The sequence below is a fragment of the Aythya ferina genome (assembly GCF_964211825.1).
Source record: "Aythya ferina genome assembly, chromosome: 11".
Lineage (NCBI taxonomy): Eukaryota > Metazoa > Chordata > Aves > Anseriformes > Anatidae > Aythya > Aythya ferina.
Genome location: NC_140307.1, coordinates 7113349 through 7135512, shown reverse-complemented (window position 1 = coordinate 7135512; position 22164 = coordinate 7113349). Strand labels below are relative to the sequence as shown.

The 22164-nt window shown below is 53.7% G+C and overlaps 1 protein-coding gene across 5 annotated transcripts; it reads left to right on the top strand.

Moving 5' to 3' along the window:
- Window positions 1–3378: 3378 nt before the first annotated feature.
- On the top strand, window positions 3379–21188 carry KLHL25 (kelch like family member 25). Of its 5 annotated transcripts, none has more exons than XM_084532078.1 (3): window positions 3379–3525; window positions 13930–15756; window positions 19877–21188. In XM_084532078.1, exon 2 carries the CDS (start codon window positions 13947–13949, stop codon window positions 15714–15716), a length of 1770 nt encoding a protein of 589 aa, XP_084388204.1. In that variant the 5' UTR covers window positions 3379–3525; window positions 13930–13946; the 3' UTR covers window positions 15717–15756; window positions 19877–21188. The 5 variants fall into 5 exon arrangements, with proteins under 5 accessions (XP_084388204.1, XP_084388205.1, XP_084388201.1 ...); XM_084532079.1 differs by lacking the exon at window positions 19877–21188 and adding an exon at window positions 16217–17663; XM_084532075.1 differs by lacking the exon at window positions 19877–21188 and having other exon boundaries at window positions 13930–17663.
- The last annotated feature ends 976 nt before the right edge of the window (window positions 21189–22164 follow it).

Below are 22164 nucleotides of genomic sequence, written 5' to 3'. Positions count from 1 at the left end.
CTGGCAACTCTGCAGCCTGCTCTCCCGTGCAGGACCAGCCAAAGTTTGAAAGCCTTGATCAAGACTCCCATTGCCACCTTGCCTCATCTCCTTGACCTCAAAGCTGCCTCTCCTGGGGTCTCTTTGGTGGTATTTTCCTACCTTTAATACCACCACCTCCCTGGATAGCTGCATTAGAGGTGATACCATGTCCCCAGGCACTGGCAGTTGTAGCATTGTGCTGTGACCTTCTCTGAAGACTTTTGGTGTTCCTAACAGGGTATTCACAAGCAATCTTGTCTGTCCTCAGCCTTGGGCAACTGCTGAATTTGCACAGCCTCTTCAGTCCTTGGCCAACCTGCTGTGATTGCCAACAAGTAAACCAACTGGATAAGTGATTTTGGGGCATCCATCAACTAGTGTCTGGCTTGAAACCCACTAACCTAATTTCACACAGACCACTGAGCAGCCATTAGCTGGCTGTGGCATGGCCTGTGGTGGACTACAACCAATGACCTAGGTATACATTTTATTATTTAACCTCTTGAACAGTTGGATATTGTAGGATAGAAATGTTTGGTGAAAAACAGCAAACGGTCTAAAGAAGTCAACATGGTTTGCAGGCCAGATTTTGTCCTTCCTCCTTCTTCAAAAGACATCACCTACTTAGTCAGCTCCCTCAGGAACTAGATCAATGATATAAATGGATAGAAGCAGCTAGTGAATGCAGAGTAGAGTAAACCTTTGGACTGTCTACCTTCAGTAAAGTGAGAATTTAATGGGAACCAGGAAATTAGGGCTGTTTTCTATAACAAGTCAGATTAAACGTTTAACTTTGCAAATGTTTAAATGTTCCATCCCTAATTAATGTTCTGCTAAACAAATGCAGCCACAGGGTAAACACTACTTATTTAAAGTTCAGATTCTTTTTTTTTTTTTTTCTTTCCGAATTTTAAAGTATTTAACCCCTATTCCCTTTGACAGGTCATGACAAGGGAGGGAATCTCAGTCAACAGTTTTCCAATTTATTTTCAAAATGCCAACAAGTTGTAGAACCCTGTCCCCCAGCTGGCTAACACTGCCTACACATTATGTACATCAAACCAAAGGCCAATGTAGGGCATGATTTGTTTAATAGTGCAAGAGAATTCCCCCAATACGCTGAAATCGTAACCACAGCACTAGTCCCTTAAATAACCTCAGGGATGCTTGAGGCCAGTATCGTATGTAAGAAGCTGGTATTAACAGTCATTCTAAATTAAGCTTCTTTTCCCTATACACGCTTAGCTCTTAAATTCTCTTTAACAAGAGGTTTAAAAACATTTTAAAATATCTGCCAAGGCTTCTTTCTTCACTACTAAGCATTGCCATTATGCTCCCCCCGCCTTCTCAGATGGTTGGCTCAACTTCTTCTTCTCAGACTTGCCAGGCCTTGGGTCTGGTGTGCCCATAACTGCAGTATCTGCCAGCCACCTTTCTGATCACCCGTCAGACACATGACTTGTCCGTGATGTGCAAGTGAGTGGAATTTAGCCACACTGCTGTATTTGGAATTAGAGCGGCCTGAGTCAGAAGCAGTTGCACTGAGACCAAGGTTGTTGCACAGCCAGAAAGCTGGTGGGTGGGAGATCAGTGTTAGCCATTATACCTGGAGATCAGTGTTAGCATTATACCTTAGCAGCATCTTTTCACACACAGCTTTGCAGAGAGCTTTGCAGGTCCCTGTGACTGTCAGTTTAGAAGGCAGGCTGGGTTCACCCACACAGCTTGCTGGGACAAGATTTTGCTTTTGTAGGAGCACCCTGAAAGTCTTTCAGAATTAAGAAACATGACCTCACGTTGCTCCACAGCACTTTCATACTCATGGAGCAGCTGGGTGGAACTCAGCAGCAAAGAGGAAAATCAGTTTTCTTTCATGTTGTTGTTGTCTAACAGATGCGTTTGGATGCCACCACACCCGCCTATTGCACAAATCCCTGTTGTCTTCCTGAGCAGCTCATTAAAGTCATTAACAAGCCCCAGGACAATTTGTAGGCCCTTGGAGAGTAGCTGTGCTTGTAGCTGGGAAGCCAGCAGCGACACTCTAAGAGTTAAACTGTGATGACCTGGAACAACACAGCTCCCAAAACCCAGGAATTTGATACGGTTCCACATCTTTGGTGTACTTTGTTATTTACTATACACAGCCAGTGCCAGCTGTAGATGGTGTTCTCTTTCAACCTGGGAAGAAGGGACTGTTTTTTGCCTTTATTTCACTGTTTTTGGATTTATTTCCTGATAAGTTTTGAATTTTGGGGGGCTTTTGCTCCAGTAAATCCTCACAGCAGCCACCTGCCCTGTGGCCATAACACCAGCCTTGTGGGCAAAGCTTCGTGTGGGCCGTGGCTGCGAGGCTGGGCCAAGAGGTGCCAGTGGGAGGCTGGAGGAGGCCTCTGATGGCGAGGGGAGGCTGTGCCATGAGCCAGGCCTTCAGTAGCCCATCCGTGGGCACTCAGTGGGGTCAGCACCCAGGGGTGGGCTGTGGGGTGAGCAGACACCCTGCCCTGTATCAGCAGTAGTGTGGGCAGCAGGGCCAGGGACGTGAGCGCTGTACTTGACTCTGGTGAGGCCGCACCTCGAGTGCTGCGTTCAGCTTTGGGCCCCGCACTACCAGAAGGACATGGAGGCCCTGGAGCATGTCCAAAAGCTGGTGAAGGGCCTGGAGCACAAGTCCTGTGGGGAGCCGCTGAGGGAGCTGGGGGTGTTTGGTCTGGAGGAGGTTCAGGGGAGACCTCATTGCTCTGTGCAACCACCTGAAAGGAAGCTGTGGGGAGCTGGGGCTGGCCTCTCCTCACAGGTAACTCATGACAGGGCTGAGGGAATGGCCTCAGGTTGTGCCAGGGGAGGTTCAGGCTGGAAACGAGGAGACATTTCTGTCAGAAAGAGCAGCCAGGCGCTGGGACGGGCTGCCCAGGGAGGTGGTGGCATCACCATCCCTGGGGGTGTTGAAGGAGAGGCTGGACGTGGTGCTTGGGGACACGGCTTTGTGGTGACACTGGTGGTGGGCACGGCTGCACCAGGTGCCCTTGGCGGCCTCCTCCAACCCCAGCGCCTCCAGGATTCCGGGGACCGAGGCCAAGCCAGCAGCGTTGCCGCCCCTCATCCCCACGCACCCCCGCAGCGCCCCCCAGAGCGGGCGGGCTTTAGGACCCACCCTGCAGCCTCCCTCCCTCCCCCCGCCCCTCCCCGCCATGCTCCCCCCTCATTGGCCGCGCCCCCGCCCTTCCACCCTCCCCTTCCCCGCCCCACCGCTCCCTAGGTCCCGCCCTCCGATGACGTCACGGGCAGAGCGCCGCCTGATTGGCTGCGGGCGCGGCGGCGGCCCCGCCCCCGGGCCGCACGGTTCCGCGGGGGCGCGCGGGCGGGGGCGGGAGGAGGAGGAGGAGGAGGAGGAGGAGGAAGGCTGCGGGGCAGCGCGGCCACGCGTGGGCCGGGAGCGGCCCCGGGGTGTCGGCCTGGCCCCGGGCTGTCCGCTCACCCTAGGGCTGCGGGACGCCGGGAGAGGCGGTGAGCTGAGCCGCGGGAGCGCGCGTGGGCTCGGAGGCGTGCGGGTAGGGGATGGGGGGAAGCAAAAAGACCCCAAAAAGACCCCAAATAGACCCAAAAGCCTCAAACTGGCATCAGGGTCTCGAGTGGGGAGCCGCGGGGCGCCGCTTTCCCTGCGCGCATCGCCGTGGGGCTCCGCGGGGCTGCAGTGCCCCCAACCCGCGCTGCCCCGCAGCCCCCCGGCACCCCAAAAAGGTGTTTGGGGCGCGTTTGGGGCGGGTTCCGCGGTGCTGTGCCCCGCTCCATCCCATCCCCGCTGCGTTGGGGGCGTTAGGGCAGCGCTGGGCGCTCCTGGAGGCGTTCTGCCCGCAGCCTCCCTGCCCCAAACCGTCCCCACCGACAGCCCGGACCGCGGTCACCCTACAGATGGTCACCCTACAAATACCCTATAAACACTCACCCCGAGTCCCAGCACAACGAGCATCGCTGTAACTTTCTACACTGCAACTTTCCTTCCTCCGCTGCCTTAGGACAATTTTTCATTCGTTTTTCGCCCACCCGCTGTGTGTGTGTGGTTGGTGCCTGCTGCTGGCCAGCCCCTGCCCGTAACCCCACTGTGCTCCCCATCCCTGCTCAGGTCCCATACTGGTGTCCCACATCTCCGGGGGCTCAGGCACCGCTTATTTCCCCTCCCCACCTCTTCGTGCCCCTCTTTAGGGATGTGGGACCTTTTCTAGGGCCTCGCCGATTGCTGTGCCCTCCTTGCTGTTTCCTATCAAATCTGACCCCAAATCATCTTTTTGTCTCTTCTGTGTCCTCGTCCACCTGCTGGGCCTTATCTCCGCGATAAGGACGCGCCTGGGGAAGAGGCAGAGGTGGAGGTTTGCGAAGGGAAGGTGTGGGCGCAGGGCTCCCGGGACTAAAACTGGAGGGGAATTTGCTGCAGAAGCAAATCGGGAGCGCCTCGAGGTAGACAGGAGGCTGTAAACAACCTCAGCGTTGGGGAACCCAAACTTCCTGCCCCTTTTTTTGTTCATTTTCTCCGTTCTGTGGCAATTGCTGTGCCAGGTCCTCCTGCCTCATCATGAAACGTGTCCCATGGTAGGTCCCCACGCTGCGTTTGGGGCAGGCGTGGGTAATGCAGGCAGTGTGACCGGGCTCCTGATGTGGTTTGGGAGAGGCGATGAGGCCAGCTGGGAACCTTTGGACGGCAGGAGGGAGGCAGATGAAATTTGTGAGGGCAGGCAGCTTGGGAACAGGGCGATGCTGTCTGACACCTCCAAATGTGTTAAAATGAAGATGAGGTGGTGCACGAGGTGGTCCCTCCAGGGCTGGAGCAGTGCTGGGCATGGCCTCATAGGGGCAGGGGCAGGAAGGGAGCGTGTGGCTGTCAGTCTGGATGTATTAACGGGTGAGTTACGGTACTATTTTGTCCCTACAGTGGTAACCACAGTCTGCAGGAGCTCAGGTCCTCCTCCTTCGCAGCCAGGCTTTACGCAGTGTTAGGAGGTAGGCGAGTGAAGCAGGGAGGGCAGGATGGGGCCAGCTGTGAAGGTGGCAGAGGCTAGCAATGTATTTTGGGAGTGATGGGGTGAGGACAGAGTGTGTGGGGCAGCTCTGGGGAGGTGGGCACGGGGTTGTGGAGTGGGGAAATGAGCACAGGGTGTTGGGCACAGGGTGGTTGAGCAGGGAGGTGGGCACAAGGTGGTGGAGCAGGGACTGCAGAGCTGTCCTGGGACATCTGCAGTGGGCACTGGGGGCCTGTGGAAGGAGTGTGTGGGGAGCATTAGTGTCAGCAGGTGAAGTGAGGAGTAGCCATGCTCCAGTCTTCTATCGACTGCAAGAAATGAAGCTGGGGTTGCATAAAACGCTGGCTGCAGGAGCGCAGCCAGGATGCATTGAGCTTTAACGAGTCGCCCCGAGTGCCTGAGCTGACCTTTAGCCACCATCACGTCAGCCTTTCTTTATCGACTTCATATCCCCGCAGTGACCATTAGCATCACTTCAGCCAGAGTGGGCTGCTCAGTCTTCCCCCTGTCACTCGAGCCTGGGAATGCTGCCTGTCCTGTAGCTGCTGCCTGCTTGCTGGCCATCAGACTTTGCAAAGACTACCAGTTTTAAATGACAGCCTGCCAGATTGTGGTGAGGCAAGTTTATTACTGTAGCAGGCTGCCAGTCCTTCTGGTTTGCCTGTGATGCGTGCACAGATGCCTGGGACAGCCTGGCTGGCTGCAGCGCTCCCATTCAGCTCCGGGATGTGGAAGCTGAGTACGGGGTTGGATGCTGTTCGTACTGAAATTAAAACATCAGAGATGGGTGTCACCTTTGTTCCTTCTGTCCAGAGCCAGAGGGCGATGAGCAATGCCCTGTCTTGCAGCCTCACACCCTTGAGTATCTGTCAGTGGTTTGCAAGCCGGCTTTGTGCCCACCAGCATCAGCAGCTGATCAGTTACGTGAGGGTCTCCCATCTCCGTGGCATCGCGTGGCGTATTGAGCTCCAGCCAGAGCTGCAGGTGAACTCCTGCACCCTGAACCTGGCTGCTGCACCGAGATCTGCCTGGCGGAGGAGCAGGGAAGACGAAACAAACAGCAGGTTACTTGGCTGGGCACAGAACCCAGATCCTGCCCTGGCAGCGGGGAGACAGACCTGCTTGGTGTGAGGGTAGGTGGCGTGGCCTCCGGTTCCTCTGGCTGGCTGAGCCAGCAGCATTGCCAGGCTCGGCGCTGGGAGCTGGGCACAGCCTGCAGAGAGGGTGGGAGGCTGTTGGGAACATGCTCCCTGCAGTCAGCAGCTCCAGTGGTTGTTCTGGCATTAATTTGGCACGCACCACATCTCATCCTATAAACTCTCCCTGGGAAGTGGCATGTGGTTCTGCTTGCCTGTGTTTGAAGTACTGAAGGCCTTTTCCCTGTGCAGCGCATGGGCAAGCTGCCTTGCTTGAAAAGGGGCTTTCTCCTGCTCACATGGGGCTGGGGTAGATGCTGCAATCAAGTCGATTGTCTCCATTTTGGAGCCTTTTTGGGGCATAATATGGGAGACGGGACTGAAAACTTGCCTCCTCTGCAGCCCTGCATTCATTTTGCGAAACGACTGTGATTGATCTAGCAGAAGGGAATTCATTCACCAGCAGAGCTGGAGGGCAGGCGGGGAGGACAAAACCCCACAGCAGCCTCTGAAATGAATCACGGGCTCTGAAAGGATCCACTGGGGTTAAGGCGTAGCAATGAAAAGCTATTGTCTGGAGCCTGAACTGTGGCTAAAAGCATTATTTATCCCGATTTGGATAGTGGTTGTAGGAGGGTGTGGTATTCCCAGGGACTGCAAAGCCAGTGAGCTTAGTGGTGAACATGAACTTTATTTGATTGCCTCACAGGTAGCTTAAGAAGATTTATGGAGTAACTCAGTTGTGGAGTAGCAAGTCCAATACCTGGTTTGCAAATAAAACTGCATCTGTTGCGCATAAAGCAAGTTTCCTACACATATTTTTATTTTGATTGGAATTTGATCTCCCTGGGCTCTTGATAGTTTGTCTCTTGTAGGTTTTGGGCACTGCTGCCCCTTTTACCGGTGCTTTTGCAGGATAGAACAAGAACCTCACTAATTGGTCCAGCTTGCAAGTACTGGCTTTGATTTTTATGGGAAGTGGCATTCAGTAGATTCTTGTGGTGACTTTGGGCTCAGAGTGGAGGATAGGTTTAAAGGGAGAGATGGTGAGTGGGGAATGGGATACGAAACGGCGATGGACAGACCAAGTTTCTGAGTTTGGATTTGCTTTAGTAAGCACGCTGACGTTCAGATACGTGCCCGGACCTTCTCCAGACAATCTGATCTCCTGGAGCCTACAGAATTGGCCTTGGAAAACCTCCCAGTTTCTGCCTGAGCCAACAGAAGGAGCCTTTCACATGGTCTCTCTGTTTTCTGTCTAGGATGCGCGGGCCAGACTAGAAAGTGAGAAAATGAGAAGAAATGATAAAGAGGCCTCCCATTCTCCAAGGCTGGGGCAGGATCTGAAATCGTGCTTTTGGGGGCTGGGACATGGATAACTATCTTTCCTTTGCGGATATGATGAAACAACGAGAGTTTGTCAGGGAGGCCAAATCCAGCTTTGCTGCCCCTGATTCACGGCAGGGTTACGTTGCCTGAATTCCAGGGTGAGAAATCACGGTCGCATCTTTGCTGCGTTAGTCATCCTGCAGAGGAGAACGAATTTGACTGACACGGGCAAACCACGAAATTCGCAGGCGTTGCTGGAGACGAAGCCTCCTTTATTAGAGAGCAGAGCCTGCACGCAAGCACCGCTGAGGTGAGGACAGAGCAGAGGAGGCTTCCCGGAGGAGATGCGGGGAAGCTCCTTGGCTGCCCACCTGGCTGCAGCCCAGGCGCCGCGCTCCCCGAGCACAGCATTACGCTAAATGCCAGCTGCTATTTTTATTCCTTTCATCTCAAGCCCTCTTCGCAGAGGGGCATTATTAGCATCGAGCATTTCTAGCAGCTCCGAGCTGTATACCTGATAGGCCACCGTGTTTTGCAGGGACATGAAAAGCATCCGAAAAAGCTCTTCAGATTTGTTCCTTCCCCTTTCTCATTTCCTACCTCCGTTCCCCGCTTATCTTTTCATTTCTTCTGTGTTTGTTTTTTTTTTTTTTTTTTTCTGCTTTTGAAACTCAAGCTGTGTCCCTGAGTACGTGATGAAAGCCTGCATGTGTTGGAGTCTCCTTCTCCTCAAACATTTTGACAGAGCCTCCACCCAGCGATTGCTTTCCGTGCTTCTGAAACACGGCTGGACTGGGGGGTGTGTTCGGCAGTTCATTGCCACACCGCTCTTTGTCCTAAGCAGCTTTGCAAGGAGCTCTCCCCCACCAAGATGAAACCGCAGGCGGCTTCTTACATTTCTAGGTTGCAACTCCTAGAGTAAAAAAGGGGAATCAGCTCTCCTGCAGCAGTAATTTTGTCCTGAGCTGGAGCTGAGCAGCAGGCGTTGCAGTTCATGAAGGCATTGGAAATGCACCAATATTCAGGACAAGAGAATGAGCAACTTACTAGTAAGTCAAGAATTTATCTCCCTGCTTATAGAGAGAAGTGGAACTTTGTCTGAATTTGAGATGGCATTTCACCCCAGAGGGCTGACATTGTGAAATCGGAGGGGAAAAAATGAATCTTAAGGCTGCCACCCTGCAAAATCAGCCACAACACCCATGGCTCATTAAGGAGAGTGCAAGCCGGCGTCATATTGATTTATTGTATGTGCAGGCAGCCAAACTTCCTGTCTACTCCTGCACAATCTCCAGATCTGTGAAGTCACCTGGATGGGTGAAAGAGTAAGGCTCAGATCACAAGGATATTGAAAGTCCTGTTGTGTGATGGTGTGTTTGTGGTGTGTCCCAGCCTGGTGCCCACGGAGGGGTGATGGCTCCTGTCCTGGTTGCTCTGAATTCAGAGTATCTGCTGGCAGCCGTGTGGCCGGAAAAATGAAAGCAGCCAAAATGAGCTTGAGTAAATCAAAAAAGGAAATGATGAAAGCTCTGATCTCAAGTTTGCACGGGTAGCATTTAAATCCTACTGCAAGTCCCCAGCACAGTGTGCACACCAGCTCGTGCTAAATCCCAGCACTCTGAAGAAACGGAGCCTCGTGGCAAGGAGGCAGCTCTCCAGCCTCTGCCGCTGCCCAGGGAGTTTCTTCCAAGTCTCCTAAAGGGAGCCAGCTGGGAACTCTACTGCTTATTTATTTACTTATTTACTGCTTTAAATAGTTCATGGTTGAGCAAGGCAAAAAGGAAATGCGTTCTGCCTGCTGCTTCTCTGAAAGTCTGCTCGGCAAACAAAAAGCCAGCCTCGGTTCATGGGATTTGGGCTCTTTGTTGGTGTTTAGCCAACCTTTACAGTCCTGAGACTGTAGTTCTCCCCTTCTAAGCAGAAATGATTCTTGAATCCCCGAAGTCCCTCTGGGGACTTATTCTTTCTCAAATATTGTCTGTTTAAAAGGAAGCAGCATCTCAGCTGGGTGACTTGGGAAGAGATGCAGCCCCTACTGGTCCAGCCCAGATGGAGAACCGAGTCAGCTCACAAGGTGCAGACAGCTTGGCCAAAGCAGCTGGGGTTCCCCTGCTGATAGGGAAATGAAGCGGAGATTTGTGGCACTCTGCTGGTTTAGGATGGAGGGTGGAACCCCAAGCCTGGCTAAATATAGGTCGTATATCAGTAGTGCTCCTGGGCTCTCTTCTCGTATGCAGATCTTCTGTGGTTGGAAACCAGGAGCTGAGACAGCTTGGAAGTATCCAATTTCTAAGTGCTGCTTGGATTTTTCAAGAGATAAGAGTGTTTCCCAAGGATCTCCTCAGTTACCAGCACCAGCTCCTCGACACGGTGACCCACCAGCCTCAGGGACAGCTGCCTGCTGCTGCAGAGGTTTGCAGGAGGCAAGAAGTGCTCGGGCAGAACTGTGCCCATTGCTCGAGCAGGGACTTTGGCCAGCTCTGAGGTTTTGTTTTCCCACCGTGTTTTCTTTGCCAGCTTTGTCCTGTCCAGAGGCTGCTGGGGATATTTTCTCCAGCATTTTCTTCCTGAGCTGAGGTCAGAAGGGTCTTTTCTCCCCGATCCAGCTCCTACCCTCCTTCTGGGTTGCTGTCTACCCCGTGTGGGAAGGATTTCCAAAGCGCCCTTATCTTGCTCTGCTGGAAAAAATCCTGGCTTTCCTGTATCTGCCGTACAAAAGCTTCATACAGCCAGGGGAATATTATAGCCAGCAGACAGCATTGGATAGCTGTCAAAAACCTGATGCCCTGCTGCCCTCCTCCCTGCGGGAGAAGGGTTATCATCTGCCTGTGCATGCAATAAGATCCTCTAAAAGGCTTCACAGTGAATATTTGGTATATAATATTTATTATATTTATTCTTTGAGATATTCCTCATCCTGAGCAGTTCTGGTTTTTCTCTTTAACTCAGTGGCAGGGTAAGAGAAATGAGGAGTGCAGGAGGGGCTAAATTCTGCTCTGCACGTGTCATGGATCCAGCCTGCTCATCACGGCAGGGAAATGTTGCTCAAATTGCAGTATGCTTGTGTGCATCACGAAAAGCAGAGAAGATCCTTTTAGTGCCACTGGATTTGGAAAAAACCCTCCAGCTGAACTGCGTGCCTGCAGTTTCTGTTCACCTGATAGGTGTGGAATGGTGCCAGGTTCCCTGTAGACTGCGAGATGCACTGGGGTGTGTTTGTATGGGGGAAGGACTAATAGCTACCACTTTCCTGCTTCTGTCCAGATACGGTAGGATTCAAAAAGTAGGTACTTTGCATTGTTTGCCCTCAAAACAACTTCGTTTTGAAAGCTGCTGAAAAAATAGGAGCAAGCCTTGCTGGTGAGATGGCCGCACACCTGAGCTGGGAGGCTGCTTGCGTGGCGGTTTGTTGGTGACCAGTGGCAGCCAGTGCCACCACTCAGCTCCAGCAGAGGCCAACTGGAGCGGCTGTACTGGGGACCAGTTGGTGCTTGCACTGGGACGCGGTGACATGAAGAGCAGTCCTAATGGGGACCGGCCTGCAACCCAACAACTTCTGCCCTATTCATTACCCATTGGTTAGAAATATTTCATTACCCTGGGCAAGATGTTAAATGCTAGGTGCTTGAAGGTTGGATGGTTGTTTGAGGTTTTTTTAATATATATATATATATAATCACAGCAGCTCTGCTGCAGCTTTTATACCGACATTTCTCTCTCCTAAACGATCTGCTGCTTCCATTCTGTCTGGTGGCTTTTCTAATCTGAGCGTCAGAGAAAAATGGGGCTGCCTTCCCGTAATCTTTTTGTTTGTTTCCGTAGCCGTCCTGTATAAATTGCTTAATTTTTCTGCGGATAAGCAAATCAAAGGTTAACGTTGAATACGTGACCCGAGCTGTGAGCAGAGGAAGCAGGAGCGCTGGCAGGGTGGTTTCTGAGGTGCTAGGAATAGGAGCCTAAATCAATAGCTTTTAGCAGCCTCATAAATGTTTCATTTGTATTCCTCAGTCCAGCGTTGCAGAGCTTTGATGCAGGAATCCGTACAGCCTCTTAAATCAGTGTTGTCCCTGGGCTGGGTGTGGGTGCTGGACACCATTTCCTCGGGATGCGCTTCGGAGTGCTCCTGGGCTGCTCGGTGACGGCGTTTTCCTTCCTGTCGGGGCCTTTTCCTTCCTGTTTTGGAGCCCCGATTGCACACAGCCTCCCATCACAAATGAGACGAGCTCAGCAGCCCCAGCTCCAAACCGCAGGGGTTTTGGTGAGGGATGTGCACCAGCACAGCATAGATATCCCCAGCGGTGCTGCTGCCCTGCCATTAGGAGCTGTAGCTGCTCAGATAAGCACTTGTTTCTGCCCCAGTTGGCATGGAGAAGCCTTTTTCCCTGGGCTCTAACACAGCCCTGAGGAATGAGCGAGGTCTCAGGGACCTCAATAATTCACAGTGGCTGGGGGAGGAAGGAGAGACACCCGCAAACGCTTGTCCAATACAGGCTCCGGAGGACCATGGGGTGGGTATAAAAGGCGTGAGCAGAGCGTGATTCAGGGCCCTTATCTGGCCATCAGCCCCTGCTTGAGGTCATCCGTGGGCGGGTGGTGTCTCAGCGGGGTCGGTGTCGCAAGCCTCCAGCATCCCCGTGGGGCTCAGCACCCTGTCTGCCCTGAGTCCCTGTGCCGACAGCCGACGGGTGCCAGGGCTCACGTCTCACCCCGAGCCTGCCTAGTGGCAATTTGGGCATCTCCACGGGATCCTGCAGCTGGGGAAGGCAGCCTGTGAGCTTGCAGAGGAGAAAGACCCTTTAAAACTTCAGGTTTGCAAAGGAGAAAGGTTTAGGTGCCCCCAAAAAAGCACCCTGCCAGCTCTGCGTGTGCCAAATTACTGATTCCTAAAGAATCAGGTGAATGGGGAGGGATGGATGGCGTGGGGTTTCAGCCCTCGTGTCTCCAGCCTGCAAAGCAGAACGTGGATGGTTTGGGGAAGATGTGTTAGGCAAGGGAATTAAAAAAAACATTTTGGGGTAAGAGGGGAGAATCATCTGAGCTGGGTACTGTTTCTCAGCAACCCCTTTTTCCTGGGGATGATGCCCACTTGTCCCCAGCATGCAGCTACTGCTCGTGGCCGTGTGTCTGCCTCGTGCCAGCAGGACCCCAACCTGTGCACCCGAACAGACGTGCTGAAACGCTACCAGGAAGGGTCTGACCCCACCGAGCTCTGTGACTTGTCCCTGTCTTTAGCCCAAACTCCCTTTTTTAGCCAGGGAGAGCTTCTTTGGATGCAGCCCGAATGCCATCTGGTGTAATGCCTGCCCTGGCTTCGCTCTACCTGCTGTCACAGCGGGGCCCAGCGAGCTGCTCCGGTGTGCTCGGCTGTGTTGAACGAGCCGAGGCTTTCTGGCTGCTGTGCCGTGTCTGGCAGCTTGGCTCAGGTGCTTTGTGCATTTCACAGTCACATTTCCCTCCCCCCAGCGCATCTTTGTGCATCAAGCTTGGAAAAAATCACACTCCTCATTTACATCTCAGGCTTTTTTTTTTTTTTTTTCACTCATTTTTCAAACCTCAGGACAGTTGTGCTATCAACTTCAGTGCTGACTTTCTGCCCTACGAGAGGACTGTGTGCGTTATCTGTCTGCCTACTTCAGTTACATAGGGCAAAAAATTGGGCTGGCTAAAATATTTTACAGTGAGCGACTTGAATTCTGTCATCACTACCAACTTGATTGGTCCGAAGGCTTTTTCTTCCACAGGCATGGAGCGCTTAAATGAAATAGTAGCTTATAAAAGCGTTGTGTTTCCTTCTCCCTGTCTGTTAAAAACCATAAATTAGCCGTCTCTTTTATCCTTCTCTGTGATGTGAATCTGTACAGAAAATATTGGAAGTCACGAGAATGTCTCGTGAGTTTTATCAACAAAAACTGCAATGAAAGGCTTTGGTAGAGGTGGTTCAGAACTTTGGGCTGGTGCCGGTAGCTAGATATTCCACAAATAAAACCAGTAGCAATTGCCTTTCCTAAAGCTGCAATAATCTTCATGGAAATCAGAAGCCAAACCTGATTTGTGCCGAGCCAAGAACAGGCTGGTGCCCTTTACCCTGGATAGACTGCTCTCCTAATGCTGTTTTCGAAGGAAAAATACTCTTCTGCGGTTTGCCAATCCCCTCGAGGGGCCATTGAGACAATTTACCCTCGAGTTTGGGTTCTGATTGCTTCACTTTGCTGCTCTGTTGCTGAAACCAAGGAGCAGACTTCCCCCCTCACGCCCCTGCCTTTCCTTGTACAGCCCAAGTCGCATTGTAGGAGGGTGCTGGAGGTGCTGGGCACCCGCTGGTGCTTCGTGTCTGAGGTCCTCTGACGGTGTAGCAGGGTTGGAGAGCAAATGTGTGTAAAAATGGGTGTGTAAAAAAAAGAATAATCCTTTCTCTGCTCGTCTCTCCGCAGGCTGTCGAGCTGCCACCATGTCAGTCAGCGTCCACGAGAACCGTAAATCCCGGACGAGCACCGGCTCCATGAACATCTTGCTCTTCCACAAAGCTTCCCACCCGGACTGCGTGCTGTCCCACCTGAACACCCTGCGGAAGCACTGCATGTTCACCGACGTCACCCTGTGGGCAGGGAACCGCTCGTTCCCCTGCCATCGGGCGGTGCTGGCCGCCTCCAGCAGGTACTTCGAAGCCATGTTCAGCAACGGGCTGCGCGAGAGCCTGGACGACGCGGTGAATTTCCACGACAGCCTCCATCCCGAGGTGCTGGAGCTGCTGCTGGACTTCGCTTATTCCTCGCGGATCATCATCAACGAGGAAAACGCCGAGTCCCTCCTGGAGGCTGGGGACATGCTGCAGTTCCACGACGTCCGAGACGCAGCAGCCGAGTTCCTGGAGAAGAACCTCTACCCTTCCAACTGCCTGGGCATGATGCTGCTCTCGGACGCCCACCAGTGCCGCCGACTCTACGAGCTCTCCTGGAGGATGTGCCTGGTCAACTTCGAGACCGTTCACAAGAGCGAGGACTTCAACAACCTTTCCAAGGACACTCTGCTGGACCTCATCTCCAGCGACGAGCTGGAAATTGAGGATGAGGAGAAGGTCTTTAAGGCTGTCCTCCAGTGGGTGAAATACGATCTAGATGAGCGGAAGGCTTATCTTCCAGAGCTGCTGAGGAATGTTCGCCTGGCCTTGCTTCCTTCTGAATGCCTCAAGGAGGCCTTGGCTTGTGAGGACCTGATCATGGTGGATGAAAGGAACAAGCTTGTCTTGGACGAAGCCATTCAGTGCAAGAAGAAGATCCTCCAGAACGACGGTGTTGTCACCAGTCCCTGCGCCAGGCCCCGCAAAGCCGGCCACACCTTGCTGATCCTGGGAGGGCAGACCTTCATGTGCGACAAGATCTACCAAGTGGATCAAAAAGCGAAGGAAATTATCCCCAAAGCAGACCTGCCGAGCCCGCGGAAAGAGTTCAGCGCCTGCGCCATTGGTTGCAAAGTGTACATCACTGGTGGCAGGGGCTCGGAGAACGGGGTCTCCAAAGACGTGTGGGTGTACGACACTGTCCACGAGGAATGGTCCAAAGCTGCCCCCATGCTGATAGCTCGCTTTGGGCACGGCTCCGCCGAACTGGAAAACTGCCTCTACGTGGTTGGGGGGCACACGGCAGTGGCCGGGGTCTTCCCTGCGTCGCCCTCGGTGTCCTTGAAGCAAGTGGAGAAGTACGATCCCACGGCCAACAAGTGGATGATGGTGGCTCCGCTGAGAGACGGGGTGAGCAACGCGGCGGTGGTGAGCGCCAGGCTGAAGCTTTTCGTGTTCGGCGGCACCAGCATCCACCGGGACATGGTGTCCAAGGTGCAGTGCTACGATCCGCTCGAGAACCGGTGGACGATCAAAGCGGAGTGCCCGCAGCCCTGGCGTTACACGGCCGCCGCCGTCCTGGGCAGCCAGATTTTCATCATGGGGGGGGACACGGAGTTCACGGCCGCGTCCGCCTACCGCTTCGACTGCGAGACGGACCAGTGGACGCGCATCGGGGACATGACCGCCAAGCGCATGTCCTGCCACGCCTTGGCCTCGGGGAATAAACTCTACGTGGTGGGGGGCTACTTCGGGACTCAGAGGTGCAAAACGCTGGACTGCTACGACCCCATGTCGGACACGTGGAACTGTATCACAACGGTGCCTTACTCGCTCATCCCCACGGCTTTCGTCAGCACCTGGAAGCACTTGCCGTCATGAGGGGCAGGGCTCGGGGGCTCGTAGCCAGGAGTTCAGTAAGGTAAGGGTCTCCTCTAAAACTGAAACTTGCTCTTTTGCCTCAAATGCGTCTCCACACACTGCACACAAGCCACAGGTTCCAGTTCACTCGCTTTTTAATGAGAAAGGCGCATTAAAGGCGGGAGGGACATCACACCAAAAAAGAAAAATAAATTCCACGGTGCTGAAAAATAAACTCCATCGTTTCAAGATGGTCTCATCCACGCCTGCTCTCGTGGATATGACCATAGAATACGTCCTGTCCCCATGTGGTTGAGGGGGTTGAGGGGGTTACAGTTCCTAAAGGCACTTAAATTTGAGACCTGGAATACAGTAGGGCAACACATGCTTCAGAAGAAGTCTCAGTGGTTTAATACTGGTATCTGGGTGGTTGGTTTGGAGCTGCTGAATATGTAGGCAAGTGACCCCTAGGATGCTGGAGAGTCCCAAGTCTCTTTTTATGTTCTGTATTTACATTTCAGTGGGTAGCAGAAGCTTAGAAGCCTCAGTGCATTTGATGGTCCCGGTGTTTGTTTAATATCCAAGCTGTTGCTTGTTACATCAGAACTTCTGAGACTTGTGTGTGAGACCTGAGTGGGAGGGAAGGGGGTTTGGAACCAGCAGAAGAACGTGTTTATTGCTGTGTTGGGCTGTGTGGGAATGAGAAGGTTGGTGGAAGCTCCTGGTGTCCTGTGTGGTTCTGGTTCTCACGTGCCCAGAAGTAGTGTTGGCACTGCTGGCAGAGGGCAGCTGCTTCCTCCTCACCTCCCCAGCGGGATGTTTGGTCACCGTTCTGCTCACCAGTTCTCCTCCAGCGAGCTCTGCACATCATCACCGATCTGTGCCGAGATGTAGCTGGAGGAGAAGGCCACAAGCTCTCTCGCCTTGCGTTGTGGAAGCAGAGGTGTCGGTGCTCTCCTTGTCCTCTCTCCAGCAAGTCTGTAACACCTCTGCTAGCTCTGCCTGCAGGTTTCACTCTGCAGCCTCCCGGCTGGGAAACCCTCGCCTCTGGGGAAAGGATTGATGAGCTTAAAGTTTTATTGGGAGATGGGACCATGGGGAGGGAAATTCTTCTGTATCTTCATCAAAATCCACTTAACAGAGCAGGGAGTGCTGCCCAGTGCCTCTAACACCCTCTTACTTCCCCGCTTTGCACTTGGTGTACCTGGGAATCACCCAGCGGGTGAATTACTGCAGTGCTCAGGCATTTCCTCACGATCTCTGGATGCCAGCCGGGAACCGAAGAGGAGCTCCTGGCACCTCTACCAGGCGTTTGCCCAACGTGACCTCCTGCTTGTCTCAGGTAGAAAAGCACCCAGGGCATTATTCTGGCCTTTGATTTGCAAAAGGCCGGGCTTTAACCTGGGCTGGACCACAGTGGCAAGAGTGGGAAGGGTTAAAAGGAGATTTCTGAGCACTTTCACAGCGCTGGAAGATAATGGCCTTTCCAAATTCTCCTCCTCAGGCGTTGCCTAGCATCTGTCACAGTGGCTCAGTAATCTAATTAACTGCCACTCAGCTATTAAATATTGCAGCCAGCAGTGTGAGGACTCCATCGTTTTCAGTGCAGGTCAATGGGGCCCCCCTTTAAGAGCTGTCCTAGAGCTGAAAATTAATTTTCTCTGGTAGCAGATGCGTTTGAATATTAAAGCTCCACACCAGCCACACCGCTGGCAATAGGAACGGGGAAGGGTTTGAGGTGAGAGTTGGTTCTTCAGCCACCGAAGAAAAATCAGTCCCCCAAAACACAGAACTTTGATGTTTTCTCTCCTGCCTTTTTCCTCCATGCTGTATTGGGATTGCTCAGACCTAATAAAGATCTTTGGGGGGTTATGTGATATTTTTCACTGTATGCTGGAGCCTGGCACAAGCACAAGGGAATTAGAAACTGTAATATGCCAACCTACAAATAAAGCTGGTGAAAAGTCACTGTGTAAGGGTTTTGTGTGCTTTCCTGGCTTCATTTCCACTCATTGCTTAAAAGAGGAATTTGAAATGTACATGAGTGAGATTTTTTTCTAGAGAGTACATTTTTTTACTTATTTTTAACATGAACAGCTGGGATAGCTGGCTACAGGGTCCTGCGGCTCCTCCATCACCCCCCAGTGCATGGGGCAGCCGGTTGCTGTCTTGCAGCCCCCACAGCACCAGCGTTGGTGCCGTGATGGACACTTTGCTCCCTATAGGGTTCCCTTTCCAGAGTGGATGCCCAAAGGCAGGGTGGCCAGCACCTTCCCTGCTGGTTTCTCCTGGTGCCGATGCTCTTTGGGAGCAGGCAGCCCCTGCTCATCATATGGGGAATGCTCCTCAGCTGGGCAATCATCTGGTAGGAAATAGTATTTTGTGCATTGGGCCAAAAACAAAACCAAAATCTCACCTATAAACCTGCAAGGTTGCTTTCACACCAGCCCCAAGACCCAAATAACACATCCTTGAAAAACATCGATGTTAAAGCACGGAGCCTGTTTTTAATTTAAAGCATAAAACTGCTCAGCTGGAACTGTTTCTCCCAGGGCTTGGCCTCCAAACCTCCCCAGCTGGAGCCGAGGCCAGCCTCACACGGAGCTCTTGGTGCCCCTGCCCCGTGACATGGATGCTGTAGTGCCAGGGCTGGGGCACGATGAGGGGCACACAGCCTGGAAGCCTGCCCACGGCCACGAAGCTGCTGTGAAACGGTGGAGCTGGTGCTGCCGGGGGGCTTTCTGGTGGGACCTGCTCGTACGTTGCCTCTCTGCCCTGGGTGGAGGCAGAAAGTTGGGCTAACGGTGGGGTTAAACTCGGGCTGAGCTAGCTGCAGTGCTCCCCCAGGGATGGTGGCTGAGGCAGTAAATCGCTGCAAAGGGCAAACAAAATAAAGACAGTGCTACTACAAAACCCCGTGTTCTTAAATACAAGTGAAACCCAGCCAGGAGCTCTGCCCCACTCGGCTCTTGGGTCTTGCAATTTTGGGGAGAACCTGGCCCACCAAGCTGCGGGCTCTCATGCTCTGGGGTGAGCAGCTTCCCTTTCACCCGCACACCTGCACGCTCCCCTGCACGCCCACGGGACCAGCTCCCGGGCTCTGATTCCTGGGGCACATCCCAGAGCCGAGAGCCGATGCCGTGCCCCGTGGAGGGCCTGGATCCGGTACTGGCACCCCAAAACCTCCCGCCTGCCCTGGGCAGAGGCGGCAGCACTGAGCGGCGGAGGCTGCAGCCAGGCGCTGGTTTTCTTCTGGCACCGAAAAGCTGAACTTTGGCCCCAAAGTGCCCGTGAGGGTTTCGGCAGCCTGCCAGGCCCAGTGCTATATTCTGGTACTGCCAGGCTGCGGTCACACTAAGCGTCGGATCTGTTCAATGACTCTTTTCCTGATTATTTAATTACGGCGGAGATAACAAGCCTTTTACAAGCACGGGTTTGGCTTCCCTTCTGCATGGAGCTGGGGCAGCTCTCGCCGTGCAAGAAGCCGCAGGTTTTTGGGGCCGTGCATCACTCCCGGCCACGTCCAGCTCGCTGCCGGACACCTCACCCTGCACAAGCCCCGGGTGCCTGCAGCAGCACTCAGAGCAGATGAAAAACCTCTGGAAAAACCTCCCTGCTCCTAACCCGCTTGCTAGGTGCTAGAAACCTGTCTGTTGTTGCCGGAACAAAGTCGCAGCCGGTTTCTGTCGTGGCTCCCAGGGAAAGGCATTTGCATGAGCCCAAGAGTGAGGCAGGAGGAGCAGGGAGGGCAGCGCTGCTGCCGGGCGGGCGGCTGGTTGTCTCCCGAGCCAGTTTATCAGGCAGCGTTGGAAGGGAGTGGCTGGCCCGGGGAGGAAAGGCAATGAAAATCAGGCTTTTCCTAACCCTGGGCAGATGGAAACATGTGCAGTCTGCGCTCAGTCCCAGACTGCGGTAATCAACCCCTTGGAAGCAGCAGGCGTAGGGATGGTTTTGGAGGAACCGGTGGAAAAAAAAAAAAAAAAAGGCAAAAAAAAAGCTTTTTTTTTGGTTTGCTTTTTGTGTTCATGCTCATGGCCCTAAACACACTGATTGCTCCCCGCCCGCCCCTCTCTCTGCAGTCAGGGGAGGACACCAGGAGCTGCCAGCATGCAAAACCCTTTCTCCATGTATCCCAGAGCCTGCGACGTGGCAATTAATGACCTTTCTCTTTCCCTCCCCAGATACCGGCATCACATCCATGGCCCCTTTCTCGCTGCTGGAGCCGGCGCAGCCACCGAGTCCCCTCCTGTCCCCCTGCACAGGACACCAAGGAGCCTCTCACATCCTTCCCTGGTATCTCAGGGGACACAAAGGACTGGGCTGTCGCTGCCAGGCTGGGCACAAGGGACACGGGGGGCACGGGGAGGGCAGCTGGTGGATGCTGGTGGCCCAATGTGAGTGGGAAGATGAGGATGTGCACCGGGCTGCGTCCCCCAGGGCACCCTCAGGTGCTTTATGTTACTCGGTCATGGGGGGTTAAGAGATTTATTTTTGATTTTTGTAGGCAGTGAGCTTGCTGTTGGTGCTCCCTGCTGTTTGGGTGACGTGGAAGCGATTTTTTTTATAAGGAAAAGGGGCTGGGAAAGGGGGGCCAAGGGAAGGGCAGAGCCCAGTAGAGAGCACCTTGCTCCCCCCAGCTGTGCCAAGCCCAGCCAAAACATCACAGCGTGGGAGCTCTGCAGCGCCGGGTGCCTTGGCGAAACGAGGCAGGTGCCTCTGGTTTTGCTCTGTGGAGCTTTTTGGTGTTTTTATTCCCCTCCTTCCTCGCCGTGGGCCGGGGGCCAGGCAGCTCCCCGCGCACAGCTGCCGGGGCGCGCGCCGCCGCTCTGCCAGTGTGCCAAAACTGCGGCACCGCGGCGAGATGCCCCGGCGGATAAAGCCTGCTGCCTGCTCTGAGCAGCTCTCTGAGATTCCCCTCCGTGCTCTCCCACTCTCCAAACAGCGTGTGGGTGAGGGTAATTAGCAAACGAGCAGGAACAGAGGCTGGCTGCGTGGCTGGGTACACTCGGGGCCTTCGGAGGCCTCTTGCCTCTTTTATCCTCAAAGGGAGAGCAGAGGGAAGGAGCAGCACAGGGCGCATGAGGGGTGGGTTGGGGAGGGAACCCCTTCTCCCACACATCCCAGATAGACATTTGTGTGCTCCCTGGGGTCAGCTGTGGGGTTTCTGGCTGTCCACGGGGGCACACGGCTCTGGGCTGGCCTCATTCAGCTGTGTCCTGCAGTGGGTACCCGGGGCTTGCCTTTCTCCCCGTCATTCGGCAGCGCTGTGTCCTGGCCAGCGGGATGATGCAACGCACTGAAAGCCCTTGTGTGCTTCGAACAACAAAGCCTTTGAGGAGCAGCAAGCGCCCTTTGCTGCCGGGAAGAGCCCTCTGGGTGCACAGCCCTTCTACACTGCTCTAAATGACACTTATTTACATTTTGTAGTTTTTTTTTTCCTTTTTTTTTTTTTTTTTTCCTCCAGCTGCCTGCGAACTTTAATAAAAATGATGATCTGGGAAACCATTTGTGCCTTTTTCACAGGAGTCCTCTCTTCATTCCTAAGCGAGTTGGAGTTCGGTCTAATAACAGGGCCGAGGAGTAATAACAGGCTTGGGTGGTTCGCAGCCAGCCTCCTGCAGCCGGCCTGGCCCTAATTACTGTTGCGTCAGAGCTTGGGAAACTGAGGCACGATGCGGAGTGTCTCACCCCAGCTGGCAGGGCTGGGAATGAAGCATCCCCTGTGACAGGAGGAGACCCCGCAGGCCTCACAACGCCTGCCAAGGAGGCCAAGAGGGCCTGCCCCAGGCCCTGCCATGCTCCTGCACAGCAAGCGGCCATTTTTAAGGAAGAAGAGAAGAATTTCCACTTTTGGGTTCCTTATTTGCCTTCTTGTTGCTGCTGCAGCTCCTGAGAAGGGGCCCTGCTGGCAGGCGGGATGGGATTCCCAGCCGTGCCCCAAATCGCAGGGGCCCGAGGCTGGATTCAGCCCCATGCAGGAGGGCTCCGGGATCTCCCCCACAGCTCCAGCTTCGTTCCAGAGGGATGTGAGAGATTTGGGGTTGCTGCTGGGCACCTACCAGCATATATCGGCACCAGACAGAGCAGGATGATCCTGCACTGTTGTGTTTGCCCACTGGTACTAGCAGGGGACGCAGGGATGGGGACACAAAACAACCCATGGGCATTAGACATGGAGGCTCAAAGGGGTTTGGAGCCTGATTTTTGTGGTTGTAGAAGAGGCCGGGAAGGTGTCCCCGTGTCCCTGGAGCAGGCTGGGGAGCGGACATGAGCTGGGCAGAGCTGAGCGCGAGGCCCCATAGCAAAAGCTCATTAAGGAGCCCTTTGAGAAACCAGTTCAGGGCCCAGAAATTACTGCTGGATGAGCAGGAGGATGAAAAACAGGGAGAGAGGGAGTGTGTGAATAAAATCCCTTTCAGTTCTGTTGATTCAGGTTTCACACAGGACCCTGGGACTTTAAATACTGGCT

Excerpts from the sequence above, each read along its gene's own strand:
- KLHL25 (XM_084532078.1), top strand. The coding sequence starts at position 13,947 with ATGTCAGTCAGCGTCCACGAGAACCGTAAATCCCGGACGAGCACCGGC.